Consider the following 19,663-nt stretch of genomic DNA (forward strand, 5'->3'; position numbering starts at 1 on the left):
TAGGGACAATTCGCTCTCCCTCAGCTTCAAAGCGGGTCCGCTCTGAATACTCTCCCAGATTAACAGATGGGGAGAGCAGCAAATTGCTCACTGCAGATGCCTGACAAAGCCATGACAATATTGCCTTTGCCTGCCCACCGCTGCCAAGAGACTTTGGCGGTAGGGACAAAGGCTCATCCTTCTGTGGGAGATCTGTGGGGCAAGAAGATCCCCACAGGGTGCAGGTCTCAGACGCCAACCTCAGTTTTCTTGAGGACAGCTCTTGAAAACAACCCCCGAAAAAGCAACGGAAGGCACCTCTCTGTTTCCTTGTCTAGAAGTCTGCAGTGAAGAAAATGTAAACTGGCTCAGATTCAGATTTGAGTGGCATGTGGGACAGCTGTCCTGCCTGGGGCTGATGGGAGTTGTAGTACAAAGCACCTGCAGGGCACCAGGTTGGAGGAGGCTGAGTGATGGCCCTGATCTCCAGGGTCATGTCCTGTCTTACCTGATTACTTTTGCCCTTTTGGATACACTCTGCTTTCTTCTCTGCTGGAGCCTCCCAATGGATCTGCAAAGAAGTAGAAATTATTCATTTCCTAAATAGGAAAGTTATGCAATGATAAGAGCATTTTAAAAGAGTCGGAAAAGAGCAACCAAAACAAGGAGTAAAGGCTGCAGTTTTCTAGTTTAGAGAAAAGGTGGGCAAGGCAGCTTGCTATGTAAGGACAGACCAACCCAATGGCTGTGAGTCCTGATAGCTGAACACAGCTGGGAAGCAAGAGCAGCACAGCAAGCGCTCTTGGCCTTCAAATGCCCATCTTGGGGATTCTTGGAAGCATCTGCTTGAGCACTGCTAGAAAACAGGTCAAAGAACAAGATGGATCTTTGGCACAGCCGTCCCAACCTGATGAGACTACAGCTCCCCTCAGCGCCAACCAGCACAGCCATATGGTGCTGGGCCTGATGGGAGTTGCAGTCCCCAAAACTAGAGGGCACCCAGTTGGGAAAGGCAGATTTGGCAGGCACCTCCATGATTAATGCATCTGTGTAGCACCTCCCAAGACTACCGGCCAGCCCAATCTGCAACTCACCATTTCCTCAAGCTCCATGTTGTTGGTGCGGAGGGCGAAAATGGCTTCTCGAGCCCCCACGTAAAGCAGCCCTTTGGGGTCAGCCAGGGTCAGTGTTGTGTAGTTGAACACCCCCATCTTGGAGAAGCGCTTCGTCACTTCCCTCAGGTCTGCAAGTGAAGAGCAGGCAACGTTAAGGGACAGTGTGGTACAGTGGTTAGAGTGCTGAGCTAGGATCTGGGAGGGAAATCTCCACTCAGGCCCATGAGGGTCCCTGGGTGATTCTGGGCCAGGCTCCATCTCTCAGCCTAACCTACCTCACAGTGTCGTCGTATGAAATGGGGAACGGGTGAAGCATATATACCACCCTGAGTTCCTTGGGGGAAGGTGGGTTATCAATGTAATAAAAACTAAACATGAACAATGTTTTAAAAAGTTAAAAGAGGACAACAGGATTCTCGCTTCTCTGCTGGCAGCAGATCCCGGTCCTGTTTGTGCTTAACAGAGAGGTAGACAGACAGATACAGAGATATAGAGATACGTCCCAGTGGCTTTTCAGGCTACACCCTCACAAAGCAGGGCACACACAATAGAAGATATAAAGATATAATAGACTCATTAGCAACAATGCAGAATACTTTCAGGCGCTGCTCTGCCACACCCAAGCTAATGAAAATCTCAGTTAAAAGGCAGCACTGAAGAGGAAAGTCTCCAGTGCTGGCCTAAATGCCTGTACAGATGGGAGTTCCACAGTTCAAGGGCCACCACGAAGAAGGCCTTGATCCTGCCCCATGCTGAATTAACCAATCTGAGCTGCAAAACCTCAGGAAGCCTCCTTGAGGCACATCTGAGCATGTGGGCCCTAACACTACAGCATCATACAGGCTATCTATGGGCTGCTCCCATATATAGATGGGCTTTTCTGGAGGAAGAACCCTTACAAGTATAACATCCCATGTAGCACAAGGACAGAGAGAATGCAGAAGAAGGTTGCTGGAAACTAGTTGTATGATCCTGTACTGTATAATCCAGTTGGGATTCCTGCAGGGGGGGAGTTGGGAGTGGATGAGCCTAGGGGTCCCTTCCAATTCGACAATTCTATAACTTTGTTACACAATGGTATGTGTGATCCACTAGAGAAACGGTTGCATTGGATCCCTGCTAGTGTCAGAGTAGACCCAATGAAATTAATGGACATCACTAACTTGGGGTTATTAGCAAAATAAAAAAAATTCCTTCAGTAGCACCTTAAAGACCAACTAAGTTTTTATTTTGGTATTTTGGTATGAGCTTTCGTGTGCATGCACACTTCTTCAGATACACTGGAAACAGAAGTGTCAGACCTTATTATTAATTTCAGTATGTCTATTCTGTGCATAGGTTAGCTAGCAATTTACTGAATTTGCACCAAATTTTCTGGGTCCCCCTGCCATCAGAGGCAAGGGTGATGGTGACAGGAGGCAGGGCCTTTTTGGTGGTGGTGCCTGTTTGTTAGAATGCCTTTCCCAGAGAAAAGCCTGCTGGGTGCCTTCTTTGGCTGTGTACACATTTAAAGTAAGTCTTCCACCTCCCCCCACCCCAAAAGCTCTGAGAACTGTTCTTAAATTTGCAGGCTGCTGGGAATTGTAGTTCTGGGGCAAACTCCAGTTTCCATTATCCTGTTTTTTTGGGGGGGACGGTACTTTAAATTTATGGGGCAAAGTTACAATTAAGGCCTTTGTCTCTGACTTGAACCTTCAACTGAGACCAGGAATGGGGAAATAATAATAATAATAATAATAATAATAATAATAATAATACCTGAAGATGTAAAGGAGAAACAGACCTGAGTGTCATCTGCATACTGCTGACAACATACTCCAAACTTCCAGATAATCCCCACCCAGTGGTTTTGTGTAGATGTTTAACAACATGGGGAATCTGTGCCCCCCCCCCCGAGGTTGCTTAGACTCCAACTTCTGTTACAGCGATGGAGCTAGCAGTCCTGCATCTGAAGGGCCACAGATTCACAATCTCTGGGACGTTTAAGACTCTTCTTGGTGAACAGGGAGCTTCTTTTGTCTGCCAAAAACTTTCATCCAAGTCGTTTAATGTCCCATCTGGCATTTGAATATTTTCGTTATTCCTACCCATTCCAGCTGCTGCAAGTGATTGATTTTAATTGACATTCTATTTAATGTAGTTCTTTTTACGATTTATGTTCACTTCTGGAATTACGGTTACAAACTTCTAAGTGGGGATACACATTTCAAAGAAATAAATAGCAATTTTCGTGTTATTTTTGAAACTAGCAGGTGCGAACACTGTTTCTCTGTGGGGGCGGTACTCGCGCACGAACATCCCCGGCCCATCACAAGAAGGGCAGAGATTATATCACTTCCAGGCACATCATTAATCATTCCCCTGCATGGCTGGGCCATTTTGAGCAGCAAAAACTGCTCTCTCCCCCTCTCTTTGCCTTTGCCAATCTGGTGCCCTCCAGATATTTTGGGTGACAACTCCAATCAGCCCCAGCAACACAGAGGATAGGTGTTGTAGTCCAAAATATCTGGAGAACATTAGGTTAGTAAAGGCTGTCCTAGAGGCTGTGCACTCATATGCACTAGTATCCCAGAGTATATCCCATTTTCTCCCGCCAAAGGAGCAGTCCTGACCGCTTCCACCATTTGAGTTCAGGGAATGCTGCTGTGCAGGGCAAGAACAGTAATCTAACCATCTGCAGTGCAGTAACCATGGGTTTGCCAGGACCCAAGGATTGCCCACTTTCCCTTTCAAGGTGGACGCAGGGACCATCCAGCATCTCCTTTAATCTGAGAGGAATCATTGCACTGCAATTCTCCAAAGGAGATCTACGGTAAGCAAAATATTAGGAATGTAAGGTGAGCCTGCTGGATCAGGCCAATGGCCCCTCAAGTCCAGCATCCTGTTCTCAGGGTGGCCAACAAGATGCCTGTGAGAAGCCTACAAGCTGAACAGGAGTGCAAAAGCACTCTGGCCACCTGAGCTTAGCAGGGGCAACAGACTCTAACATACGTGTGTGTGTGTGTGTGTGAGAGAGAGAGAGAGAGAGAGAGAGAGAGAGAGAGAGAGAGAGAGAGAGAGATTAAATATGTGGATGTACATGCATGCACACACAAACAAACAAACAAACAAACAAACAGTTTTAACTGTTTTTATATAAGTTACTGTTTTTATAGATCTAGTCGAAACAAAATAAAAAAATTCCTTCAGCAGCACCTTAAAGACCAACTAAGTTTTTATTTTGGTATGAGCTTTCATGTGCATGCATACTTATATTTTTATTTTTTTATTTTGTTTTTATAGAATTACTTTGAGATGCCTCATGGGATAAATGAAATACATGAATGAAATAAATCACCACCACCACCCCCTGATCCCTAGGTGAAGAGCTGGCGCATAAGTGGTAAAGGCAAACCATGATTTGCAAGCCAGGAGCCAGTCTGAGGAAACAATAACTCTGCCTCTCCTCCCCCCCCCTCTCAATGTTAAGAACAGTTCATTTGAAACAGCACCCTACAAACCTCCCATTTAGAAAACCACGCTTTCATATGCTGCTGCTTCCGTAAGTCAAGCAACAGGCTACGGATGTCTCAGATTCAAAGGAATTAAAAACACTCTGCAGGACAAGGCAGAATTACTTAAGGGGGCGGAAGAACCCCTCTGACTTGGCTGTAAAGCATGACAGACTCCAGGGAGCACAGGTTAACCCTTTCCCTTGATTTCTAAGCCTTGAGTGATGACCAGGTCAAAAGTCTTTAAGTCATCAGAGTGGGAAAAGCAAAAATCTGCATTTGGGGATTAAGGTTGCCCAGATGCAGGGCATTCATCCCACAAATGACGGGAAGACCAGGAGCAGAGGCTCCTGGGAAAGATAGCAGCACAATGGTGGGCCATGAGCAAACTGGCATTGCTCTTTGAGAGGGTAATCTTGCAAGCCTCAGTCACCAGCATGGCCGGGGACATCTCTGAACTCCACTATACTAGCACAGGGAAGGTTAATCCCACAAAATCGCTTCCATTCCCCTGCTCAGTGATTAGCAAATTAGTCTCTCTATAAGCCACCGGAAGCTACAGAGCCAGAGCCAGGGACTGAAAACAGCTGTTTTCATGGCAAAGCAGAATGAAGCAGCGCCTATTAGATCACTTCTACCAGGAGGCTGGGTGATATCATTTGGATAAGCCAGAAATGCAAAAGAAAGGGGGACAAGCGTGCTTGCGGTGGAATATGGATTTGGACACACACAAACTCACTGACTTACAGGCTTCATAGATCTGGCAAGCAGCCCCAAGCACAGGCAGGCAGCAGCACAGGCTGCAGAACAGTGTATGCTGCCTGGAGGCCCCAGGTTGGGGAAGGCTGGTGTAATTCCCAATCCAAGATTTGCTCCCAGCTTGGATGGCTCCAAAAGGAGAATGGAAGATGGATCTGTCAGTGGCTCATAGCTCTGATGGCTGCTGCTCAATCTCTGGATGAATTGTTTGCCTCTGAATATCTGTTGCTGGGAATCTCAGGTGGGAAGAGCGCAGCTGCAGTCAGGTCCTGCTCGTAGCATTCCCACTGGTACTTCTGGCTGGACACTGTGAGAACAGGATGTTGGACTAGATGGGCCTTGGGCCTGATCCAGAAGCCAGGCTCTTCTTCCTGGCACAAAGAGGTGGCAGAGCTGGGCTGCAGGCAGGGCATCTCTCTCTCTCTCTCTCTCTCTCTCTCTCTCTCTCTCTCTCTCTCTCTCTCTCTCTCTCTCTCTCTCTCTCTCTTAGCTGATGGTGGTACAACCGTGCCATTATAAGCCACAAGCGATTAGGAGAGCTGGCCAGAGGCTCCACCTTGTAAAGTCTACAAGGTGACCAAGTTCATAAGATCTAGTTAGCGGGGACAGTGGAGTGGAGTACAAATGACCTGGAAGCAGAGTCTGTCCCGGGTCTACTGCCCCTCTCCATTGTCCTGGGAGGCTGCTGCAGGAAAAGTAAGTTTGTCAAAAGGGCTCCCTGTGGGTAGATTTGCAGAGGGGCACATGGGCATCCCTACACACGCAAGGAGGCAGCTGGAAGCCATGGAAAACATCCCACCTGGAGGAGGCCTCTGCAGCCCCCCTCCTGCCTGCCAGCCCTGATCAAAGGACCATTGTCTGGGATATCCAGAGTGTAACCAGAGACAGAGAACCCTTTTCCCAGCCGGCTCAGGCCTTGAGAGCGCTGCTTTGTTCACCAAAGAGGCAGCCCTCTGTGTGGCGGAGAGCAGATCCCCCAGGGGAGTTTGTAAGGCATCAGGAAATGGTTGGCACTCAAGCAGTGCTGGAGGGTGGGGGGAGCCACATGCTGGATCTCCAGGCATTGCTGGCTGCTTGGAGTGAGGAGACGGGACAGGTGGGGAGAGAAGCCCAGCCAAGTGCTGCACCTGCCTTCTCCAGTCCTGCTAAGTGACTTTGGGCAGACACAACCGTGAAGGAAAGCAGACGGAGGAGGGAAGAGGTAGCAACTGCTGTGCCCACTTGTGACTCAAACCGCGCCTGCCATACGGGCATGTGGCCTTTGGAGGATTGCCCAAAAGGGAATGTGGCCCTTGGGCAGAAGAAGGGTCCACACCCCTGCTATATATGTAGTTATGCTGTTTCCACGCTAGCCAGAAAGCTGAAACCTGTTGCATGCACAAGAGGACCCAGAAATGGTGGAAATTGATGCCGATTACAGTTCCAAGCCACTCACAAAGTTGAAATTTGGCACATCCAGATGACTGGACAATGAGACATTTCGCACCTAGGGGTCAAAATGCAAGATGTGAACTTCAGCCCAGAGAGGACGCTGACATTTTACCAGAGAAAAAGCAAAGCACCCCGAGGCAAAGGGTATGGGGCAAGTGTGCTGTTGCTTCGTCCAGCCTGGGTTTGGGCAAGGCAACCTGAAGTTACAAACAAGCAACCTGAAGTTGCCTGAAGAAGGTGTGCTCCCCCCTGGCCAGTGGCTGGATCCAAATGGGGCCCTTCCAAACCACCCCAGGAAACCTGCCTCCACAGTAGCAACTACTGTCGCTTCTTGGCTCAGCTCCCTCAGCAATCTTTCTGCACAGCACTCGGCACCCCCCCCCCCCCAATTCTCTGGCGCTTCCAAATCCAGCATCTGCAATTTGCCCAGCACCCAAAGACGCTGCAGAGGTCAGGCATCTGGGAGCGATTAGGCCTTGGAGCTGCCACAACACGCTGCCTGATCAAAGGCCCCAAACGCCTGGCTTCAATCAGCCCCTTTTCCCTCAGCAGGGGAGGCTGGGAGGCTGGAAAGAAAGCCTTCCCAACTCCCTGGGAAGAGACATCCGAGGCAGGGCATGGAAGGTTCTGGAAGCCCCCAAATGGAGATTCTCTCATCATGTGTGCGCCTCAAGCACACTCACAATTCTTATCATGCCATCCACACAAACTGGAAACTAACTGGGGATCCTTAAGATAAGCCGCTCCCCAAATGCCACGTTTGCCCAGCTCAGAAGCTGTCGTCAAGCAGAAAAGCTGCAGGCTTCTTCCAGCCCATGTTGCAGAGCCCCCTGCTTTCCCCTCCCACAGCAGCGTTCAGCGACTGAATGCGCTGGGCTGTGTCAGGCTGCAGGCGCAGGGCCAAGGAGGAAGCTGCAATGGTGCCGTCCTGACTGGCCCACTGCCCTCAAAAGCCCCAGAGCAAGGCAGTATCTGGCTTTTTCATCTAAAGCATGCTTAATTATGCCACCCTTAAAAAAAGAAGGAAACCCAGAGCGCCATTTTACATTTATTTTGAAAACCATCAGATTGGTTGCGCGATCTCTGACAACACCCATTTTGTGTCCTGCCCTTGGTCGCGCCCACAGCAATTGTCCCCGTCGCCCTGCTCTTGTTACAAACCTGCAGAAGACAACTGGAGGCTATCTCCAGCTCTGGATTAGCAAGGAAGAAGAAGCCAGCGTGTCGGAGCCAATGGGGGTTATAGTCTAAAACATTTGGAGGGCGCCAGGTTGGGGGAGGCTGGCATGGGCTGTTGTGCAGCCAGTGCTGCCTTTCTTTGCTTGGGGCTTGTTATGTAGCCAGAGCTACAAATGCTGTTATATATTTCAAATGCAGATCTAGATCCAGATCAGCATTCTGCTCCAAACACTCCCTTTCTTTTGGATCTCCGTTGAGCTCCAACTGTCTGCTAAGTGTTCCTTTTTTCTTCCAATGACTGGTAAATACACTTATACCACCCTCCATGCCGCTCTGTGCAGTCCTTGGAACTGTGCACAGCCCCCGCTGGCCCTTCACCTCGTCCTCACATTTTTGCCTGACTGGAAAGTGCCTTAGCCCTCTTGATACTGCTTCTCTGGGTGGATGCTAGAGGGCCATGTGCGTGCAGGTAGAAACCAGCCTACTCCACCCACTTTTGCCTCTGGCCCCACCCACCACTGCCATGTGGCCCCTGAAAAGCTGCCCAGAAAGGCACGCAGCCCTTGATTGGGCTGAAAGAAGTTCCCCTTCCCTGGAAGAGGAAGCATATCTGAGCATATGCAGAATGCCCTTGCCTTACCACTGACTATAGACCGACCGTACAAGATAATGGACAAGTCTCCCCACAAGGAGTGCTACGTTCCTGGATGTTTCCCATTTTAGAAACAAAAAATATTACTCTCAAAACTAATAGGGAAGACAAGGCGGGGAGAATGTGTGTGGCTCATTGCCACCTCTTCTCTGTTTCTGCCAGGGCTGGTGCCCTTGGCAGCCTCTGGCCATCCATCGGCCCAGAACTGGGTCATCAACGTACCAAATTTATTCAGTGCAAGGGCCAGAAAAGGCAGGCCTGAATTTGCTTGCCTGGGCCTTGGCTCCAGCTCCTGCTCCGCTCAGATTCAATTACAAGAAGACTTCAGGAAAATATCCAAACAAGATAGACAGGTGCTGTCAAAATATACACTGACAGATCCTCAGTGTGTCTAGCCAGGGAATGGAAGGCCGGCAGGTGCTGGGGGGGGGAGGGGGAGACGGGACCGACCAAGTCCAAATACCTGTAGGAGCAGATGGCTTGAATAGCGTGCTGGGACCACACAGGATTTTGTACCATTTGTCATTTTTCAAGTGCTGCAGAACAGTAATGCTCTGTGCCTTCCTTTGGTGTTGCTTTCACAGCTGATGCCCAATACTGAGTGTGCAGGTCTCACATGCGAGGTGTTTAAAGCCCTCCGCATTCTTCGGCTTGTTCTAATGCAGGGGCCAGGAGCCTGTTGCCCATGGAGGACCTGCAAGCCAGCAAGAGTCGAAGCAAGGCAGGGGGAGTCTTCTCTGGCTTTCTCCTTCTGACACATCCTCTCTCTTGTTCTAACATCCTCCTCTCCTGATTCTTTCTCTTTTCCCATCCCCTCCATCTCTCCCTCTCACACCCCCTTTCTCTCGTTCGCTTTCTGCTATCCTTTCTCCCAGACAACCTCTTCTTTCCCCCACCTCCAGATCACTTTTACCCAAAGACTGAAATGATCACTTGCATAGGGCTCCCCCCCCAACAAATCCATCCACTTTGGCTTTCCACTGTTCACTTTCCCTTCTCCTCTCCCTCAGCATGGAATTAGGCACCTCTGCTGCAACCTGTACAACATTTTTGTAAAGTAGGACAATAGCCTCATTGGCAAGCTGAGGGGCTGAAGGGCAGTTGGAATTGCCTAAAGCTACTTAGACCGATTCTTACATTACCTAAAAATATCTGCTTCCAAGTGGTTCCTCCCTAGATTGCTCAGATAACACTGCAGAACAGTCTGCACATGTTCAAGAGAAAAATGTTCTTCTTGCATCGCACAAACTGTCTGCTAAGTGTTCCTTTTTTCTGCCAATGACTGATAACTGCACTGAACCTCCAGGTGCAGGGGCAGTATACCAGACAATAGCAAAGGCTGTGAGCAAATCACAGAGGATAGCAGTTGCCTATATGCATGTTCTGCTTGGAAGCTTCCTGGAAGTATCAGCTGGCCATTGTTGGAAGGCCAGATGGACCTTTGGCCTGACTGAGCAAGATGCTGGAACCTGGGAGGTCATTGTAGGGAGTTGGACTAGATGACTCTTGGGTCCCTTCCAGCTCAAAGATCCTACAATTCTATGACTCTGGCACATGCTCTAGTCTAGGACACACAGCAAGGTGTGCTGGTCAAAGGCTACTGGGCTGTACCACTGTGAAATGTATACACCCTCACACACACCCAGGGGAATGCCGACAACAGAGGACAAGCTGTCTCGTGAGGAAGATTTCATCTGCCATTGCCATCTGGAACCCCCAAATAAGCTACTGGGGATCCCCAAGACTCCCCAGAAGGCAATGTAAAGGCTGCTGGCCTACAATCACATTCCACAGTTTCCGCTCTGCTAGGAGGAATAGTCCTGTGAGGCAGTCTCAGGGGCTGTTGCTAAGAATCAGGCCCAACAACTGCAGGCTTCCCAAGAGAGAGAGGAAGGGGCCACTTGCAACCAGAGGAGTGATTCCAAAAGCCCAGTGTGAGCGATCATTTCAGACCTCTGGCAAAAGCGAGCCATCCCTCCTCAGGCAGCCTGCTAGGTGGGCAGGAGGAGAGCGAGGGGGCAGAAGATGGCTGGCAAAATCAGAGGGAGGGAGGAAGGGAGAATGGGGTGGCACACAGAGGAAGGAAGAGAGAAAGAGGTATTGGTGCCAGAATGAGAGAAAGGGGTGGCGGGGAGGGGGGGAGGGGCTGGCCGCACCAACTGCTGGCATGCAGCCCCCAACAGATTACTCACATGGAAATTCAGCAAGGAAAAAAGCAACCACCACCCAGTGACCCACATGGCATAAACTCAGCCAAGCTGTCCTGCCAACTCGGGCATTTCAAGCACCGAGCAAGGCCTCTGCAGCGGAGCTGGCAGGATTGGTCTCATTCAGCCAAGCACCCCAGCCAGGCAATTACGGAGCCCGGCCCTGTAATCAGTGGCTTTGTCATGAATCAGCAGAATGTGCTGACATGCACCACTGGAGGGAAAGGGATTAGAGCAGCGTGCCTCTCTCTCTTTGGAGCCCGGCTGGGTGCCCAGCTCCACGTGTGTCATCTGTGCACGAGATGGGTGGGAGGTCCCTGGTCCCTCCTTGTACGCTTTCACCCCGCCTACTCCCATTATAAATGGCTCTAACCTCTCCCTCTGTGTTTGGGGAGACTCCCATCCTCTAAACCAGAGCAGCGAGGGAGCCTGGGGCTGCCACACCTGTGTTGTCCCTGCCTTGACAGAACCCTGTGCAGCCCAAAGTCTGGACTGGCTCGTCACCCCAAAGAGCTACTGCTGGTTAGTGAAGAGACAATGCGAGGCAGCAACTGCCTGAGTTGCCCAGGCCCTGTCTGCACCATACAGTTCAAGCACTATGATATCACTTCAAACTGTCCTGGCCTCCCTCAAAGAATCCTGGGAACTGTAGTTTGTTTAGGGTACTGAGACTTCTATTCCTCTCACAGGTTACAATTCCAGGGGGTTCCTTGGGAAGAGGGATTGACTGTTAAAACTGCTCTGGGAGATGTAGCACTGTGAGGGGAACCGGAGGACTCCTAAATACAGTAACACTCGGTGCAGTCTCTCCACCCATGGCTGCTGTCCCAATGCCAAACAGTGGAAAAGCAGTGGAAAGGAATGCGTGACTCAAGGAATATGTGGAGACTCAGGCGAGAGCCGGCTGTGAGGTTCACGTGGACTAGAAACTTGTTCCTTAATGCAAACGAAACCTGGGATTCTCCAAAATAGACCAGATTCTTTGGAGAGGAGAGAAATGCAGCAGTCCACAGCATGGCTGCAGTCACAGAGTAAGTCATTCACCATATAAAACAAAAACCTCACAGGCTACCTCTTACGTTTGGACCTAAAATAGACTGGGTTGCCATAAGGGGATAAAGAGACTATTGCCAGGTGCTGGGCCCAAGCATCCCTATAGCAAAGGATGACATAAGGGAATACAGCATTACTAGCAGGAAGAAGAGGTCCCCAAGGACTCCTGCCTGAGCTGCTGCAAACAGAGCATGAGATCATTATCAGGTGTTTGCAGCAACCGCTGGCAATTGTCTCAGGAGAGCCCAGCAGGGCAGGTGAGACCACACACTCTCCAGATGCCCACAGCTCCCTGCATTAGAGCCAATCCTAGGGCAAACCTCCAGCCCAAAGGTGCCAAAGAAAGAGAGGCAGAGATGCTGGCAAATCTCAGGAAAACCGTGTTCTGCAGGTTCATCTAGAAGAGGAGAGTGCTCTCCAGTTATTGCATCTAATAAAAAGCAAGATTTGACAGGGGGCGAACGCTGTCTGGCAGAACTGATCTGATTGTTCCAAACCTTCACACTACTCATGCCATTTAAGCTCTCTGCCCCAACCTGTGAGGCCGAGACAGCAGGCAGGGCATAGGCAGCACTTGGTCTTGATTGAGGGCTCCCCATTGGGGCATCTGGTTGGCCATGGTGGGAAAAGGACTAGATGGACCTTTGGTCTGAGCTGCCACCTCTTCTCATGTTCTCAACAGCACTGGGAGGTATAGAAAAGGCAAGAGTCCCAGAACCTTCCTCTCTTAGAAACCATGAGATCTAGAAGCTTGCTTGCAACTTTTGGGGTTGAAGTGTTCTGGATTGAAGCCAGGTTCTTTTATTCATGACAAGGCTGTGGCCTCATAAAAAGGAAAGAAAAAGGAAGTGTGGTGGGGGCACAAACACTCTGAGAACAGAGCCCCCACACCATGGCACCTTCAGTCTCCCCCACCTAGAGACTGGCCCGGACCCCCTGCCCCAACTCTTCTCAATTTTTAATTTACAACATTTAGAAGTTTCTTTTCATTTTTGCTTGTTTGGTGCTTGCAGCCTCTGTCTTTTGGGGGCAGTTGATGCTTGCTTTATTTCTCTGTGTTTTACTTGTGTGTGTTTTTTTGGGGGGGGGGGGTCATTATAGGTATTTTGCTTGGAAGTTCCCAATAGGTTGGGGAACCGTGAAGTAGCCTATGGCATGGAGCCTCATCTCTCAGACTCTGCGGTGGGATTCTTTAAAAAAGAAAAAAGAAACTTTTAGTGCTTTTGATTGTTTATTAAAATGGAAATAAAACCAGTCTTTGTATACTCATACTGTTCTACTGCAGATGGGAGGGGAAAGACTGAAGATTTAAGATGTGAATTTGCTTAAGGCCTTGAGTTCATGGGTTATGGTGAACCAGCATCTTTCCCATTGGAACTCTCAGCTACTCGGATCAACTCTACAAGGAGAGAGCAAAAAGTGTTTAAGGGTACAGTATAGATATCACACATCCATCTGACAAGAGGAGAGGGGGAATTATTTCCAGCCTTCAGTTGTAGAGATCCATTAGCCACTTGAGCATGCAATTAAGACCTGCCTCAAACCTGGTTCACACATGCACATTCACCACTTGATGACCTGCATATGTGAATGGGACGGTGGAGACACCACGTTAAGAAGTTAGGATTGGAGTTGTTGAGCATTTTAAGGATTTCACCCCAAAGTTGTTGACCTTTTTTTGGGGGGGGGTTGTTGTTCCAAAGCTGTAAAGTTGTTGAGTTTTTTTTAGGATTGAAGTTATAGAGCTTTTTTTTGGGGGGGGGGTTGCCACAGGAAATAAACTGCCACAGGGGCCGGATTAAATCGACCAAAACGGACTTTGGACATGCCTGTGCTAGGTGGTTTTTTTTGTTAAGGAAAGGATATTATTATTATTATTATTATTATTATTATTATTATTATTATTATAAAAAGCATCTTCCACTTCTGAAATGAAATACTGTAGACCTGGTCTACCCATCCAGAAGAAAAATGAGTTGGGGAATCCTGAGGGGCTGGAGGGGACTCAACAGCACTGGGAGGTATAGAAAAGGCAGCCCCTTAGGATACAACCAACTCATTTTTCTTCTGGATGGGAGACCAGGTCATCTTGCAATTAAGTCTGCAAGTGTTCACTCGTTCTTCAAGAACCTGATCATGGGGCCCAAATCTGCCATAAAGCTCCCACCCCCGGGCTTCCATATTTAGTTCAGATCTGTTGCATCAACCTAGCCATTATCAAAACATCCCGTTGTTTATTAATCCAATCTGTCTCAATGGGTGGAAGAGACTTCTGACGTTGCACAATAAGCATCTCTGCAGCAGGCAACATAGTTTGGATTATTATTTTTATGAAAGTGAGCAGCAGCAACATCACGATCAACATTGCTTAACGTTTTAACAAAAAGGCTGTTATTTCTTCCATTTCCTGATGGACTAGAGCGCAAAACTGCAGTTAACTAAGACAAGACCACCATGTGTGTTTATAAGCATAGCTTCTCAGGCTTGACCTTCCCAGGTGTTAAATATCAAGGCGCCACAACTTTTCTTTAAGGCTAAGATCCCAGCAATGGTCTTGTCCACATGGCCATTAATGTTTCATATCAACAACTGGGATGGACAGGCTTGATGACGTGCAGGATCTGCCTACTTCATTTTTCCTAGAAACCCCAAATCCCACTAACTGGAGTCTGGTGCAAAAGACATGCACACAGAATGAAATAATTCTTCCAGGGACTTGATTTTTAGCATCAGAACTGGGTGTTCAGAGTCCTTCCACAAAAAAATCTACCCCATGTCACTGCCCCCCCCCACCCCCAGCTCTCATCATTTAAACAATATAATTTGGGAGAGGGGCCACTTTGTTGCTGCTTAGAAATCTTGCCAACCTACCGCAAGCCACCCAGAGATCTGGATCCAGATCTATCTTCTGTATGTTCTTGATATAGAATATATTGCTCTAAAAGTGTGTTCCATTTTTTAAACCCATATATCTTGGTTCCTGGATCAAATCAAGCAAGCTATTGTATGTGACCCAAGGACTGCTCTTCAAAGGCTCTTCCTCTGTTTTTTTTATTAACCTTCCCAAATGGGTCTTCCTTTCCTAATTTTACTGTGATGTGAGAAGTACATGGGACAGGCTGCAGTTAAGAACATCAGAAGAGGCTGTGCCGATCGGGTCAGCATCCTGGTCTCACTGTGGCCAAGCAGGCGCCCCCGTGGGGAGCCACAGGCAGGACTTGAGTGTCACAGCCCTCTGGCATTTTGAGGTACACTGCCTCTCATAGGGCACAGTCATCATGGCTGGTAGCCACAGGCATCCTTTCCTCCATTAATGGGTCTAATCCTCTCTTAAAGCCATCCAAGGAGCTGGCCAGTGCTGCTACTTCTGAGAGTGAATCCCATAGTTTAACTACGCTGTTTCTCCGAAAATAAGACGTAGTCATAAAATAAGCCATAGCAGGATTTTTAAGCATTCAAGGAATATAAGCCATACCCCGAAAATAAGACATAGTGATAGGCAGTTTAACCTTGTAGGTTTAACTGTACCATACTTAATAAAAAAAAGACATCCCCTGAAAATAAGCCATAGTTGTTGTTTTTTTGAGGAAAAATAAATATAAGACGGTGTCTTATTTTTGGAGAAACACAGTATGTGCTATGTCAAGAAGTATTTTTCTTATGTCGGACCTGAATCTTCTAATGTTCAGCAGTGTGCAGTTGGGGTGTTTGTGAGATAAAGGAGCTCTGTATATACTACTCAGTGACACAGATATTATTGTGTAACCGTTTCTTTGAAGTAGAGCAATGGCTGAAGATAGGGCAGGGGCGTGGCACTAAATGAGCATGAATAGAGGAGGAAGGGCTTATGCCCTTGCGTAGGTCTGGCCCACAGTCACCTCTGGAGCCCTTGACATACAGGTGAAACTTGAAAAATCAGAATATTGTCGAAAAGTTCATTCATTTCAGTAATTCAACTTAAAAGGTGAAACCAATATAGCGACTCATGACATGCAAAGCGAGATATGTCAAGCCTTTATTTGTTGTAATTGTGACGATTATGGCATACAGCTGAAGAAAACCCCAAATTCACAATCTCAGAAAATTAGAATTTTAATTGAATCAATAAAACAAGGAGTGCAAATAGAACAATATTGGACCTCTGAAAAGTAGAATTATGCATATGTACTCAGTACTTGGTTTGGGCCCCTTTTGCATGGCATGCCCCTCAGTGCGGAATGGCATGGATGCTATCAGCCTGTGGCACTGCTGAGGTGTTATGGAAGACCAGGATGCTTCAATAGTGGCCTTCAGCTCTTCTCCATAGCTCAGTCTCATGTCTCCCATCTTTCTCTTGGCAATGCCCCATAGATCAAGCACAGTAATCCCATGGGCACTGAACCAGGTTTTGGTACTTTTGGCAGTGTGGGCAGGTGCCAAGTCCTGCTGGAAAATGAAGTCAGCATCCCCATAAAGCTCGGAAGGAAGCATGAAGTGCTCCAAAAATCTCCTGGTAGACGGCTGCGTTGACCCTGGACTTAATGAAGCACAGTGGACCAACACCAGAAGATGACATGGCTCCCCAAATCAACACAGACTGTGGGAACTTCACACTGGACTTCAAGCATCTGGCATTGTGTGCCTCTCCATTCCTCCTCCAGACTCTGGGTCCTTGGTTTCCAAATGAGATGCAAAAGTTGCTCTCATCAGAAAAGAGGACTTGGGACCACTGAGCAACAGACCAGTTCTTTTTTTCTTTAGCCTAGGTAAGACGCTTCTGACGTTGTTTCTTGTTCAGGAACAGCTTGACAAGAGTAATACGACATTTAAAGCCCATCTCCAGGATCCGTCTGTGTGTGGTGGCTCTTGATGCACTAACTTAGACAACTGGGCCAAAGCAAACAAGATGAATTTTAACAAGGAGAAATGTAAGGTACTACACTTGGGCAAAAAAAAATGAAAAGCACAAATACAGGATGGGTGACACCTGGCTTGAGAGCAGTACATGTGAAAAGGACCTAGGAGTCTTGGTAGACCACAGACTTGACATGAGTCAGCAGTGTGATGCAGCAGCTAAAAAAGCCAATGCAATTCTGGGCTGCATCAATAGGAGTATAGCATCTAGATCTAGGGAAGTAATAGTACCACTGTATTCTGCTCTGGTCAGACCTCACCTGGAGTACTGTGTCCAGTTCTGGGCACCACAGTTCAAGAAGGATACTGACAAGCTGGAACGTGTCCAGAAGAGGGCAACCAAAATGGTCAAAGGCCTGGAAACGATGCCTTATGAGGAACGGCTTAGGGAGCTGGGTATGTTTAGCCTGGAGAAGAGAAGGTTAAGGGGTGATATGATAGCTATGTTCAAATATATAAAAGGATGTCATATAGAGGAGGGAGAAGGGTTGTTTTCTGTTGCTCCAGAGAAGTGGACACGGAGCAATGGATTAAAACTTCAAGAAAGAAGATTCCACCTAAACATTAGGAAGAACTTCCTGACAGTAAGAGCTGTTCGGCAGTGGAATTTGCTACCAAGGAGCGTGGTGGAGTCTCCTTCTTTGGAGGACTTTAAGCAGAGGCTTGACAGCCATATGTCAAGAATGCTTTGATGGTGTTCCTGCTTGGCAGGGGGTTGGACTGGATGGCCCTCGTGGTCTCTTCCAACTCTATGATTCTATGATTCTAACTCCAGCCTCAGTCCACTCCTTGTGAAAGTCCCCAACATGTTTGAATGGTCTTTTCCTGACAATCCTCTGCAGGCTGCGGTCATCCCTGCTGCTTGTGCACCTTTTTCCTCCACACTTTCCCCTTCCACACAGCTTTCCATTAATGCGCTTTGGGAACATCCAACTTCTTTTACAATTACCTTTTAAGGCCTTCCCTCCTTATGGAGGGTCTCAATGATGGCTTTCTGCACAACTGTCAGCTCAGCGGCCTTTCCCATGACTGTGATTCCTACTGAAGCAGACTGAGGGACCATTTAAAGGCTCAGGAACCCTTTGCAGGAGTTATGGATTGAGTAGCTAAACTCTATTCTAATTTTCTGAGATTGTGAATTTGGGGTTTTCTTCAGCTGTTCACCATAATCATCACAATTACAACAAATAAAGGCTTGACGTATCTCGCTTTGCATGTCATGAGTCTATCTCCTATATTGGTTTCACCTTTTAAGTTTAATTACTGAAATAAATGAACTTTTCGACGATATTCTAATTTTTCACGTTTCACCTGTATTATAGCAAAAGAGAGGAGAGAGGAAACAGAACTACCCCAGGGTGTGCCCTGCGCTCAGTTCTCAATAACAGTTAATCCTGGTCCAACTCAACAAGGCATATGAAGCTTTATAGTCATTGGCTGGGGGAGGAAATATTTTAGAGGCACCAACGAAACCGTGCACAATGGAAAAGGTTCCCCACAAAACCCTGCTGGGAAAGGAACATACAGATGGCCTGAGGCTAGACACTTAGCATCCTCAGCACTGTCAGAAAAGTTCCTGTCCAAGCACACGGTCAAGTGCTCAGGCAGATGAACCATCACAGCCCAGTCCTGTTCCTGCTATTTATTATCGCTATACCTTCCAGAACTGGCCCCTCCTAACACCCAAGAATTGTATTTGCCAGCACTACAGAGGAGAGTCATCAAGCGATTTAGTGCCCCCCCTCCACCACTGTTCCCCTGCCAAATCCTTCTCCCTACGCTGTCATTTCTGGATGACGGGTCCGCAGCAGATCAAGAGCTCACCACCAGCCCACGAGTGCATCGCCTTACACAAGGCCCTATTAATTTCCTCCCAGCTTCCGTTGCTCCATCCTATGAGGTCACTCAGTATCACCCTTTGGTTGTCTTCCAATCCTCATCTCTGCCAGGGCCTCTTAACTTGGTCTCATCAGTGAATTTTAGAACACTGCACATTCCACCCCACCCCCAGTAAGGAAAACAAAATGGTCTAAAAACTGATCTGGGAGGCACATGCTGTTTGAATAGAAAATCATCTTCGGAAAAGATGGTAGGAGGAAGGCCCAAAGGAGTTTCTTTAATAGGTTAGTATTATGGCTCTTGTTCATTATTTATTACTGTTATTGATGATGATGACGATGCCTCAACATCTATACTGACAATGCTTTACAGAGTAAGAGAAGCAAAAACAAAAGAGAGGCTCCTGAGCAAGATATTGCAGTCTAAATTCCACCAAGTGGGGCAGAACAACAGAAAGAGAGCAGCCAGGGGAACAAGGGGTGGATGTGAGCCAATGCAGTTGTGCACGTTGGGTTTCATTTCATCTGGAGGCAGGGACATCAAAGGAGTTACATTAGGCACTTTGATAACGCCTCTTGCTTGCCCGAATGGAGGGATGTGTCTGTGGATACAAACCTCTGGCTTCAGCCTGGCTGACACAAAAACCCCAGTACACAAAGCCAGAGTCTCATTCACCCCCTTTTGCCTCTGACTCTCTCTGCCATTGCCAAGTGGTCCTTGGAAGGTTGCCCACAAAGGAATCTGGACTTCAGGCTCAAAAAAAGTTCCTCCACCCCAAGTTAAACCCCCGAAAAGTGAACTTTGAAGAGCATAAAGTTTGGTTTGCAAACAAGGCATGGCACCAAATATCATCTTAAATGGGGTGTACCCTTCCAGCCGTAGTGCAAACACTGATTGACGGGGCCCACAGGGCACTTTCTGACAGCCATTGCCAGCTTCCACCTGCCAGCCAAACAGACTCTGCCGATCCATCAAGCAGGATCAGTGCAGGTCACACAATCTGAATGAATGACAGCACTGGGGGAAAAACCACAGAGCCAGGCATGATGGCCTGAAGGCCCATGA

The 19,663-nt window shown here is 48.0% G+C and overlaps 1 protein-coding gene across 2 annotated transcripts in view; it reads right to left on the bottom strand.

Moving 5' to 3' along the window:
- The window catches only part of SEMA4C (semaphorin 4C), a 56,505-nt gene that overhangs the window by 13,550 nt on the left and 23,292 nt on the right, over nt 1–19,663 (bottom strand). For both annotated transcript variants that reach the window (XM_035117994.3, XM_035117995.3), the window contains exons 3-4: nt 1,074–1,222; nt 488–550 (exon numbers count right to left, since the gene is read on the bottom strand). In XM_035117994.3, coding sequence (XP_034973885.1) covers nt 488–550; nt 1,074–1,222 — 212 coding nt within the window. The remainder of the gene's footprint in view (nt 1–487; nt 551–1,073; nt 1,223–19,663) is intronic.

Source organism: Zootoca vivipara, chromosome 6 (genome assembly GCF_965207765.1).
Source record: "Zootoca vivipara chromosome 6, rZooViv2.hap1.1, whole genome shotgun sequence".
Taxonomy (NCBI): Eukaryota; Metazoa; Chordata; class Lepidosauria; order Squamata; family Lacertidae; genus Zootoca; species Zootoca vivipara.